Raw genomic sequence first — 13,167 nt, 5'->3', positions numbered from 1 at the left:
GCGGTAAAATTTATGATGAGTATGTGGTATTAATAAATTTATATCACACACTAAAATACAACATGGGTTTAAACCCTGCCCTATTACTAAGTGAATTTATTGCAAACACAATGCATTTTTTAAAATGCAATTTTTTGTGTCACCTTGGGAAATCGGAAAGGGCCGTTTTAAGCCAAAGTTATACCTACTAGTATATAATAGCGTTTATTATTTACGGACAATATAAATAACTAGTAAGAAAAATGTTATATTTTTAAACTAAATTAATGTTTTGTTTTTATATTTCATCATTATTCGAAGTACAAAAATCTATTCACTAAAACATCGATTTAAAGTTTCTGGTCACGTAGTATTACAACCCTACTTGGTGAAATGGGGAATAACCATTTTATGTAAAATTATAAAAAACATGACGCAGATTGTAGTAGATAATAGGATATATATAATAAGATAGATAAAAAATTACTGTGTTTTTTTTTATCAGTAAGTTTTTTTCGTTCATGTGATGTCAATCAGATTATCGTATTTAATATTTGTATGACGAACAGTTTTTGTATGCTATTGTAGAGTTGAATATATGTGTCAAAGTTAACGAACATCGAACAGTGAGAAAAGAAGTTTTCGAAAAGTTTATAAAAAGGACATTTTTCGAAGTGATTTTGTTTCGAGGTATGTGTTTTTGTTATTGTTTGTATATTAAAAATAATGATGTTATTATCATAAGGAAACTATTCTAATAATACATTTATTCTTTTTGGTGTTGTTTTTATTATTGTCGTAATATAAATATAAATTAAGAACTATAAAATAATTATTATTAAACTTATCTAATATACCTTTACTCTATAAATACATTCGCCAAAACATGTTGACTTTTGATGACTGATTATTTGAGTATAGTATGAAAATTTAAATGTAATAATAAATATTTCACACATAACATACTATTTTAGCTACAATCTAACAATCTCTTGGCCAATTTAACATTCTGTAAAAAAAAAAACCAAATAGTCTACTATACTATACTAATATATTAAAATAATCCTAATAATACTATACTATTATATAAAAATAATCCTAATAAATATTTAGTAAATGGAAAATGACATTGAGCCGAGATGGCCCAGTGCTTAGAACGCGTGCATCTTAACCCATGATTTTGGGTTCAAGCCCGGGCAAGCACTACTGAATTTTCATGTGCTTAATTTGTGTTCATAATTCATCTTGTGCTGGACGGTGAAGGAAAACATTGTGAGGAAACCTACGTGTGTCTAATTTCAACAAAATTCTGCCACATGTGTATTCCACCAACATGCATTGGAGCAGCAGCAGTGGAAATTTACCGACTGTTAATGTTATGTTTTATAAATGATAAGTGTTTTGACATCTTTATTCAAGCTGTTTGTTGTACTGTGGGTTGGTGGGTATAAACTTGGCCAAATTTTACTGATTTAAGCTATTTTGTTCACTGTATTTTCCTTGATATAACATATATATAGTGCTTCTGTTGTGTTCGACTTCATTAAAGATCGATCTAACAATAATCTTCACTACTATTACAAATGCAAAAGTAACAGTCCGTCTGTTGCTCTTTCATGGCCAAACTACTGAACCAAAATTAATGATATTTGCTATTATGCAAGTTTGAACTCCAAGGAGATAACCTTGGAGCCAACTTAGCTTACCTTATGCCCAACCTTGTTTCATTAGGGGATGGGCTGATTATTTATTTATTTATTCTTTATTGCACCCAAACTTAAAACTAAAAATTACAATATTGCTACACAAAGTTGCATGAGGTGCAGCAGGCGGCCTTATCGCTCAGCAGCGATCTCTTCCAGGCAACCTTTGGGCAGTGGATCATAATATTTACATACATGGGAAGGGTACAGTTATTATATAGGGTATAGGGTAAGTCATAATATAATATTACATATTACAGATAACAATAAATATATACTATAATAAATATTTACAATTTATCCTTAACACAAAGGATAATTTAACTCTTCGTAAAGTGCCAAACCACATTTAAAGAGAGTACTTAACTAAAATAAATAAATAAATAAATATTGGACAACATCACATACATTACTCTGATCCCAATGTAAGTAGCTAAAGCACTTGTGTTATGGAAATCAGAAGTAACGACGGTACCACAAACACCCAGACCCAAGACAACATAGAAAACTAATGAACTTTTTTCTACATCGTCTCGGCCGGGAATCGAACCCGGGACCTCAGAGTGGCGTACCCATGAAAACCGGTGTACACACTACTCGACCACGGAGGTCGTCAAAAACTTATATAACTAATAGTAATATTTTATTTTCTATTTGTAAACTCATATATACAAGCTTACTTTTGTAATATTTTCTTACAACAATGATGTAATTATTATTTGTTGCGGGCGAAAATAGTTTAAAATAATTTAACAATTTATAAAAAAAAGTTTATCACAAATAATAGTTTTAGTGTCCAGAAATAGATGAATTAGTTGCTCTCTGTTACAAATCTTTCAGGTTAAAACTAAGTTCATATAATATTCATTATGAAATAATAAAAAAAAAAAATGGAGATTTGAAAAGGCACAGATGCAAAATACAGTAAAAAGTTTTAATTATGAAAAAAAAAAAATACTTCAGGAACTATAACTATTTGAAAACAATAAAATTACTTTAGATTTTGTTTCATAAGGAAAACTAACAGCTATTCCTAATGTTAGGGGAAGACATTTTTATATAATGTGCCTGTGACTTGAATTATTAGTATGCATTAAATGTAACCACTAGTAATATATGTCTGTTTAAGATCAAACACAAAAAAAAGCCATTAAATACATTAATTAACATAATGAGAGAACAATTTTAATTCAATTCAATAATGTACAACATCCTATAAATTTTTTTTCCTTAATGGCTTTCACATCTCTTGTTTGTGAAACTTATTTGGCCAGTTACGACGTTATAATAAAGTAAAGGAAAATGTTCGGTGTTCAGCTTTGAAAAATGTCAGGGATTTGTTCCAGGACACCTAAAACAGATAACATAAAATGGCGACACAGACATCACAACACACAATAGTATCATACGTATATATTAGTAGTAAATAGAAAATATTAGCAGGAAATAAAGAGAATAATCTCAATAGTTAAGAGACTTAAAATTGATAGGTCGGAGTATATCTGGAGGGAGAATGTCGTATAAAGAAAATGGCAAATAGGTAATAGTATCGGAGATATTTTTTCATAAATACTAGCGGGTCGATAACTTACGAGTAAAGGTTGTTGCCGTTCCGAAGTATTCATTCAAAAAGTTATTAACCTAAAGTAATGCCTGCTCAATTCAAAGGGGATGCGGGGAGCGGATGAGCAGATACGTCCAGCGCTCGCGCTGCCGCGCGGCGTTGCCGTTTTTACAGGAAATTGAACCAATATTGGAAATGGTGTTTTAATTTCCGTGTGAATTATTTTGTTCAAAATATTTCACTTTTTTTTACTTTTATATTTGTATTTCCGATAATTTTATTAGCTTTATATTAACGAGTATTAATCCTCGTTTCATTGATGGTAGGGCTTTGTGCCCGTCTGGGTAGGTACCACCCACTCATCAGATATTCTACCGCCGAACAGCAGTACTCAGTATAATTGTGATCCGGTTTGAAGGGTGACTGAGCCAGTGTAACTTCAGGCACAAAGGACATAACATCTTAATTCTCAGGTTTGTCCTTCGAAAACTATTCAGGATATCGATAGTATCGTTTTGATCAGTACTATCGATAGTATCGATAGCTCTAAGTGAGCAATACTGTTGATTACGTAGGAATTGCATTCTACATCATACATACATACGTTCATACATGCGTCGACGTCCAGAGACGCGCTCCGACTAAATTAAAAACCTTTTTGTATCATGGTTGAGTATTGTTGTTGGCCCTACTGGCCTTTACAGCGTCACCGAACGTTGGGGCGAGTGTTACGACTCTGCCTTAGAGTGAACCCTTTTGGGCTCGAGAGTGACGTTCGTGCTGAGGGTGTCTCCTATGAGATCGCACCTCGGCTCAGAACGTAGTCGGTGGGGTGTGAATTTAAGCACTGATAGAATTTACTGACGTCACGGCCGCCTCCGTGACGTCGCCAATCTGGGTCCTCGTTTCCGCCGGCGGAAACGCTGTGGGTGTGAGTTGTGTAGTGTGGTGGTTGTTGTTTTCCCTACTACTAATGGTGCGTTTGCTATGGTGAAGCTGTCGTCTTCGTCGTTCAGGACGTGCATAGGTCGCCTGAGTCTGTTAGGCATTAAAAATTAAAAACCAAATTCGGGAGCTATTTATACTACGCGAAAATCGGCAAGCGCACACGGCGCTTACCCAGCGCGCTCTATCGGACTTTCGTGTCAACACACGAAATGAACATATGAAATTGCGGCGTCGTCATTGGTCGAAAAATCGAACATTTAATTCGTAGTTTAATTTCCAAAATATTTTCAATTGTAATGTATAACTTTTAATTGGCTGAATCATAATTTTTATCTTATTTGTAACTTTCTATTGGTAGAAAAGTAAGCGTTTTCTTTGGACGAAAGAATTTGTAAATATGCACTGTAATTATTCCATTGGATAATATTATTCCTAGTTTTTGTGTATATATCGACACATTTTCGAAATAAAACCATTCCGATCCGACCAGCAAGAAAGTGTTCTTTTACTCAAGAAATATCTACGAATAGTAACAACAAGTAAGCTAGGGACCAGTACCGCTACACGGCAAAATCTGTAAACAATACCATTGGTAGCAGCGATTGATACTATCGATAGTTTTGGACTAACAATAGTTTAGGTTAAAAGTAATGGGCTTAACAATACTTTTGACAGTATTGCTCATGGGGAGCACCTTAACTATCGATAGAATGTCGATATGCAGCACTAATATCATGTATCTTTACAGAATCAACGATGGAATCAAAAAACGAAGTCTTCGTAATATCGTTGGACGCTGTTGACGTGAATTTGTTGCCAACAAGTTACAAGTACGCTCACGAGAAAATCGTTCCGCTTTGGACTAAAAGCAACTTGGATTTGAGGAATAATGATTATTACGAATTTGAGATTAGATCAAATGAATGTATTCAACCGATAGGTAGGTTTCTTACGTAATTTTTTTTGTGATATATTTAGGCGGAACAGATGACCACCGCCCATAGACAATGGCACTATAAGAAATATTAACCATTCCTTACAACGCCAATGCGCCACCAACCTTGGGAACTAAGATGTTATGTCTCTCGTGACATTGATTACAATACCAGCAGGAGTGAAGTGAAATAAACGAATTTGACCTTGAATAGGCTATTTGACAATGCGAAAAATAAAGTGTCAATCATTGTAATCAGTATATATTAAGAGTTTAAAAATGGTTATTTATTAATGAAAGTTGAAAATAATAATTAATTTATTCAAAAATCCATTAATAAAAATGATTTTTTTTAAACGTTTGTCCCATGACACAAAACGCTCCTGATGGGTCGGGCTTATGATGAAGTCACTTGCTTGAAAAAGTATGTGGATTATATGCGCCACAGATTACAATACAGGCACGTGACGTCACCGACCCCATTGCAGCGCCATATTGTCAAAGTAGCGTTTTCGCGCGCTATTTGAATATGGAATTTTTAATTTGATATTTTTCATCATTGGTCGAGATCTATAATAATCTCTGGTTTTCTTTACTGATGTGTTAAAATTGCTTATTCAGTAACGGCGAAGTTATTATCGGAACTTTAGAAGCGAATTTGTAGTTGATTAGTGTTGTATTATGAATAAGGATTTATTAATCGAAAACTGTTTGTGATATAGCAGAACTGCTAGTAAGTAACATGAAATATGGCAATGTAAGTTTAATTATTTTTAATTCTGCCATTGGAGTTTAATATAAGTACAAATAGTTCACGTATTCATGGGTCAGGCTTGAAAAAGTGGTTTAGATTTCAAATGTTAGTTTTTGGTGTTTTTTTTTTTGCTAAATGTCCGTTATAAAGGACAAATGGACGAAGGTATTTATTTATTTATTTATTTATTTATTTGGGAAACAAAGAACTGTAATTACGCTTAACAGTAAAAAAAAACAAATATAAGAAAAACAAACAAATTACAACTTACATTAAAAATAAAAACTAAAATAGTAAGTATAAAAAGCGAGTAAAACTATAATTTACTTGAAAAAAATAAAGTTTGTCGATTGTGTTGAAGAAATGTCATTGTGAGTAACCTGCAACTGTCAAATGAAATTTTACTGCACGTGAAGCCAGGAAAGCTATGCAGAGGTCATACTTCTGCAACGCATTTTATTAATAATTTATTTATTTAAAAACAAGATTAATTTTAACTTATTGTTAACAGATAAGAAAAACGTTACTATCGAATTTATGGCATGTCATATTTGTGACATGGATGTACCAAGAGTTTATTTGAACGAACACAACAAAAGCTTCAAGCACAAATTCAATACGAAAATAGCGGACGTCGCTTTAAAGCGCTTGCAACTATACATGACAAGAAACGACAACACAGATTCAGAAAATATCGAAAGAGATCCTTCTAAATATTACTGTCTGGAATGTTCCATAATTGTTGATCGTAAAGATGAGATCACTCATAAAAAATCGATGCCGCATAAAAATTCAGTTCTATTCGAAAGATTTCTAAAGGATTTCCTTCATTTGTATACGAATGATGATCAACTCGATGTTGAAGACACGCAAGATATTAAAACGGAAACAGTTGATACAGATAACGAATTTAAAATCGAATCTAAAAGAGACCAAGTAGATAATAAAAGAATTGCAAAAAATCCGACAGTTACAATAGTCGATAAACCTAAGATGAATCTGGAAGACTATTTAACGATTTTAAATAACAAAGTTAATACCAAACCGATGTTTTTTAAAGCAAATGGTAATTATGTCGAAATCGAAGCACTAGACGGAAGTGTTGTTAGAGTTTCCGAAGAGAGTTTTCACGCCTTGAGAAAACTGGGGCAGAAATTCATCCAATGTATGATATGCAAAGATATATTCGATTTGAAATCGTATAATGAGCATATACTGAGCGACGGTCATATGAAGATGGTGAGCCTACCTTTAAAAGACAAGCATTGTGAGCGACAGGTAAGACTGCCTTTATTTTTACCAACTTTTATTCAAAGGTCAAATCTTGAAATCTAAAATAGAACAACTTCTCGTCCTCGTATCGTATCTCGGAATTGTAATTTCATATGTCAGTTCGGGTCCGACGATGATGCTTTTCAATGTTGAGCATGACTTGATTCTACACCCAGGATATGCTCCATGACAGATACTCCTCGACAGTCAACAATGTAGACGTGACATACGGAATACTATATAAGCTTGTTTTTAGATCAAACCCTATTACTAAGTGTCCGTATGTCTGTTGTCCGCCGGTCCATCTGTCACCAGGATGTATTTCTGTTGCCGTTATAACAATCAATACTAAAAAAAGGATACAAGCCCTTTAGAGGTACACGTGTTGCATAAGTTTGTACAGTAATATGTACAGGAATAGTTTTATCTGCTAAAATAATTTGATTTGAGCCTTGTATCCTAGCTCATATTATAAGGCTTTATTTAGTAGGTAGGGCTTTGTGCTAGCCCGGGTAGATACCACCAACTCATCAGATATTCTTGCGCAAAACAGCAGTACCCCGTATTGTTGTGTTCCGGTTTGAAGGGTGAGTGAGCCACTATAACTTAATTCACATGGGACATAACATCTTGTTACCAAGGTTGTTGGAACATTGGCGATGTACGGAATGGTTAATATTTCTTACAGCGTCATTGTTTATGGACGGTGGTGACCGCTTATTATCAGGTGGCCCATTTGCTCGAATTTGCGGAATATGCTCCAAACCTTCTCCTCAAAGGGAGAGGAGGCCTTTATCCCAGCAGTGTGACATTTACGGGCTGCTAATGCCATTTGCTCGACCGCCTACCTATATAATTAAAAATAATGTCTGTTACGCTTTCACACTGATAAGAGTACGGAAAATTATACATTGTATCTAACCTGGTCCCGCCAAAATCAGAGGCCGCTGAGCTGAAGCCGTGGGCAAGAACTAGTATTTTATAAACTAGCTACTCGTCCCGGCTAGTATAGACGTCGCGCGGATAGAATTAAGGTTTACAAAAAAAGTTTGTATTGCAGGACAGAACTATACTTTAACCCCCATGGTTAAAACATAGTTGGCACTTTAGCATCATTTTTAACTTTTAACTGTTACAGAGTTTCATCAAAAACATATAAATATTTATTAAGACGTATATTCATGTTAATTTATATATATGTTGTTTTCAGATCAGTGACTCGTGGAGGCACTGCTTGGTATGTAACGCAATCATTGAATGTACCGATTTACACACACTTTGTAATACAGACCACAGTAACAATTTGCAAAATCTACTTATATCTGATAAAGTAAATGAAATTCACAATGAAAGTGATACAAATGCAGATTTCAGAGTAAACGAAACAGTTAGTGAGCGTAAACTTTTGTACAATGACGTTTTAAAGAGTATCCCTTCAAATGAACCAAAAAATAATAATGCAATCGTCTCTTACATTGATACGAATATTAATAATAATATAGACGAGATACAATCAACTATTAATGACGAAACAAATAGAAAAAGATTCTGCGATGCGTGTAACGTGTCGATAAGTACAAAGAAAATGAAAAAACACGAGAACACAATGAAACATATTTTCAATACAATGACTGATAGTCATTACTTGCTTAAAATTGTTGACGTAAATCTTCTCCGATGTAAAGTTTGTGAGGTTGACGTTCGTAATCATTACGACGATATTGATAACCATTTCAGTCATGCGGATCATGTTAACAATTACGACAAACTATTAAACGCGAACAGTATTATAAAGATAGATAAAATTACGTACTACTGTGCTAAATGTAATGTTTCTATCTTGTTTAAAAACGAATTTTTACACATAGAATCGAGAGAACATAAAATTCAATCGAATTTAGATGTTAAACCAAATATGATTAGAGAAATTGATGAAACAGAAAATCGAAATGATACGATTGATAAACCAGCTGTTGAACCAGAAACAAACGTTGGGGAAATTGTCGAACCAAAGGTTAATACTACGGTTGAACAAACAAAAAATGTCAGTAACATTGTTGACCCAGCTGCAGATGTCTGTAAAATTGTCGAACCAGATACAAATGTTAGTAAAAGTGTTAAACCAGTTACAAATGTTACTACTACGATTGAACAAACAAATAATGTTGCTGAAATCGTCAAACCGGTTACAAATGTTAGTCAAATCGTTGAATCAATTCCAAGTTGTAGTAATGTTGATAACTCTGAGAAAAATGTTAAAACAGTTACAAATATAAATAAAGCTGAAACAATAGGCAACGCTGACGATCCAAATTATTATTTCTGTCACGTCTGTCAGGTTAAAGTTCCGAATAATTATCACAATATTAAAGTTCACACTGAGGGACGACCTCATAAGAAGAATTTGGACCAATTAGAGGCGAAACTTGTCAAAAAACGTGAATGTATGAACAAAGGTTCGGAACAAGCAAATTATCTATTGTCCGAAACGAAAACTTTCGGTGTTATAAATTGTATTATTTGCAAAGTTGAACTGTCAAAGAGTGAGGCGAATATAAAGACGCATCTTCAAGGCGTCAGCCATACGATCAAATATAAAATGTTCTTAAAAGAAAATCGATTAGTCGTTATCGACGATGACGTTTACTGTGCTGTGTGTGTAGTTCAAGTCGGCAGACGTTGCGAAATATCTCATTGTACTGGTAAAAAGCATATAACGAATTTGAAGGCTTAAATTACACTTTTACGGCGGAAAATATCTTGAGCGTTCGACTTGATAATTGTTACATCAAACCTTCTACATGGTTGTGAGGTAAGGTATAGATGCCTCCGAGGAGTAGGTCTCATCTGACAGATTTTCTAATCAGCATAACGAAAGGGAATATTGTAACGTGATGCGTCACAATTAAGATCTTTTTGGACACTGTCAAGATGAAAAAAGTTTCCATATCTTGGGCATATGTTCAGGTATCAGAGAATTAACACGTGCATGTAACATCATGATGACAAAAATGGCAACAAGAATAAGGAGTAACTGACTGACAACCAACGTGATAGAGGCACCTCAAGAAGAGGACGATGACGAAACAAGACGTCACATGACGGCCGGTTCAAACAAAATTGATCATGTGCTATTAAATAACATACACAATAAATAGAATGTCAACGTTTGCGATTAATTCATTCAAATACTAGATAACGCAAAGTAATCTCTTTTTTATTAATTAAAACTCTGAATCCTCGGCTTTCCTCTACTATAGTATGCACCTTATACCTTTTGAATCGCTGTACCTTAATATACATTAATGTACCGCAATCAAATCTGTTGCGCTGTTTAAAAGATTTAATCGTATAGACGCAGGGCAGCTGTTTTATATCGGTATCATGTCAGGGGGAATTATCTGGTTTCTTACAAATCTTTTATATTCTATTCCAAGCGTAACAGGAAAAAAGTTAAATAAACAACATTTGACAGTAAACTGACGCGGTATAGAGCTTGATTAATCTATGATATTCACTATGGATTTGAAAGAAAATGGCGTCTTGAACGTCGACGAAACTGCTATCGGAATTTTTGAAGTGAAATTAAAGATGATTTAAGCAGTTAAGTGTAATAGTTTTGTATTATAAATAAAGATGTAGTAATCATAAACTCTTAGTAGTGCACAATATAGCCGAGTTATTAGTGAATCGCACTAAATACGTACATATAAGTTTTGTTTATCTGTATTGCAACTTCGATTGGAATAGGCTATATATAATACTTCTTAAAGGACATTGCAAACGAGGCGAAATAAAACTGGTTTAATAATCAGAAACAAGATTTAACACTAACAGATATGGTTAAGTAAAATATACTTTTTTTTTTTTAATGTGACACTTATTGGCGCGCTTAGGTGACTCGTATATTGTGACGCTCTCTTATGCCGTAATGTCCCCTCCATACTTTATAGTTAGGTATTCTCCTGTGATTAGAGCAGACCTGTGGTCAAATCACGTTGACGCGCCCCATTCTTTTTCCCAATAGTTTCAGTGCAAAGAAAGCCGTGAGGGACTTCTATTGTTATTTGTTAGCCTCAGATTTTCTATCTGGGTACACGCACTAAATTAAATGTCAGAAGAAATTCAGTCGGCTGGAAATATGATCTACTACGTCTGGGTTGAGCTACCATACCCTTCCCTTCGTGGAAAATAGAGCAGCGCGTTTTACTTACTAAATCCTAAATAAAATATAAAAAAACTCATTACGATCACGAACCCACCGAGATAACCATGTACACTTTGACAGCTTCAAAGTTCCTAAAAAACTAAATATTAAAGAACGTCATGTACGACGAAATCACAACGGAAATATTTTTTGTCTAAACAATATTACATAAATTTAATGTGTTTATTGTGTTGAATGGTGTTTCGAAGATGATATTTGAAATTTCTAACGCACTGCCATAAACACGTAAAATGTTAATAAAATAGATTTAGATTTTTTTTTATGCTTTCAACAAAGAATACTTTATTTTATATAGATAATAAAGATTATAATGAAGAGGTTGCATAAAATGTGATCTTATTTTTAATATTGTTACGAGGACTAAGGCTGTTATTATAAATACCTAGTATTGTTATCGGTTTAAATAAATACAAATAATTACAATTTCATATTTTATTTGAACCTCTTTTCTATTTAGTATGTCCAGCGATTATTATAAAAAATGAATTAATGTCATCATCTTTTTTATATATATGATATATTGTACCTCATTTTAAATTTGGGTGTGTAGTTTATTTACTTTCAGTCTACGAGCTACCCCGGCTGTGGTCAGTTGAAGTTGGCAGAAATCGTCACGTAAGGACAAAGCGTCATGCCTGGAGAGACTCTAGACACAGGGCCGGACCGTAAGTTTAGGGGGCCCTGGGCTAACACTACTTAGAGGCCCACCTAAGACATATCTGAACGTAGACTTGAATTAAATCATTTGAATGGGTTTGATTATTTGCAGGACTCGCTGGACTGCAAACCATACGATTGCGCATTATCGCCTATTTTTTATTTGTACTTGACTTAGCTGAGGCCCCCTTGGATCCAGGGGCCCTGGGCTGAAGCCCAAAAAGCCATTATTGTAGATCCGGCCCTGCCTGAATGTTCCTTTCTCTTTCTCTCCATCTCTTTCTGTTAAAAGCCGTACGTTTTTTATGACACTGTGGTGACAAGACTTGTTGTTGTGTAGAGATAAGACGAAATATGCGCAAATAATGGATATCTTTATTTTGATGCGTTGCATGTTTATAGTAATTACAAAAATGCGTCATTGCAGAATTTGGTAACGTAATGTTGGTTATCTACAACAGTATTTAAACCTTTTTTTTTTAATGTGTTTTTTTTTATAAGAAAAATTGTCATTGTTATTGAGAATCATTGTTAATTTACTTCATTGTGTACATTCTACATGACATATAGCGAAAGCAACTTCGTTCCAACCAGATGCGTCATGACAATCATTTTTTTTCTTAATTTCATATTTCTATTAAGCATTGATCGTTGGACATTCGTTCTAAGATGTAGTTTTGTGTCCTTTTTATAATAATTATATTGGACTTGAACGACAATGTGTGATGTCCATTTCCCCAAAAAATAACTTAATATTATTTTCAAAAAGAAACTTCGCTATTATTGCCTACGTTTACTTATTAAATGTTGCATTTTAATATTTTATGCTTGACATTTACTATGTATGGATCTGATAATTCATTTAATCAATAAGGAGGTCACATAACATTTTCTAACAAAAACACTTTACTGTATCAAATTTTAAAATTTATCAATGAATTTAATATATGCTCAAACACGATACCTCTGCTGAAAATTGTCAAAAGTTAGTATCCTGCTGATTCCTGACGATACAGCATCAGAGTAACCATATTCAGTGGCAGACTAACAGGGGGCGAAAGGGGTGGTTCGCAGTGGCGTAGCTAGGTGGACAAGGGCCCCGGTGCATAGAAAAAGAAACGGGCCCTC

At 33.9% G+C, this 13,167-nt stretch overlaps 1 protein-coding gene across 1 annotated transcript; it reads left to right on the top strand.

The window, feature by feature from the left end:
• Window positions 1-461: 461 nt before the first annotated feature.
• On the top strand, window positions 462-11,599 carry LOC125075368. The gene is made up of 4 exons (XM_047687110.1): window positions 462-669; window positions 4,943-5,134; window positions 6,394-7,160; window positions 8,365-11,599. Exons 2-4 carry the CDS (start codon window positions 4,951-4,953, stop codon window positions 9,886-9,888), a joined length of 2,475 nt encoding a protein of 824 aa, XP_047543066.1. The 5' UTR covers window positions 462-669; window positions 4,943-4,950; the 3' UTR covers window positions 9,889-11,599.
• Window positions 11,600-13,167: the final 1,568 nt, after the last annotated feature.

Source organism: Vanessa atalanta, chromosome 30 (genome assembly GCF_905147765.1).
Source record: "Vanessa atalanta chromosome 30, ilVanAtal1.2, whole genome shotgun sequence".
Classification (NCBI taxonomy): domain Eukaryota; kingdom Metazoa; phylum Arthropoda; class Insecta; order Lepidoptera; family Nymphalidae; genus Vanessa; species Vanessa atalanta.
This window is presented reverse-complemented; position numbering and strand designations above follow the sequence as displayed.

Coding starts and splice junctions, on each gene's coding strand:
- LOC125075368 (XM_047687110.1), top strand. CDS start 4,951: ATGGAATCAAAAAACGAAGTCTTCGTAATATCGTTGGACGCTGTTGAC. Junction 5,135..6,393: donor TGAATGTATTCAACCGATAG/GTAGGTTTCTTA, acceptor TATTGTTAACAG/ATAAGAAAAACGTTACTATC. Junction 7,161..8,364: donor ACAAGCATTGTGAGCGACAG/GTAAGACTGCCT, acceptor TGTTGTTTTCAG/ATCAGTGACTCGTGGAGGCA.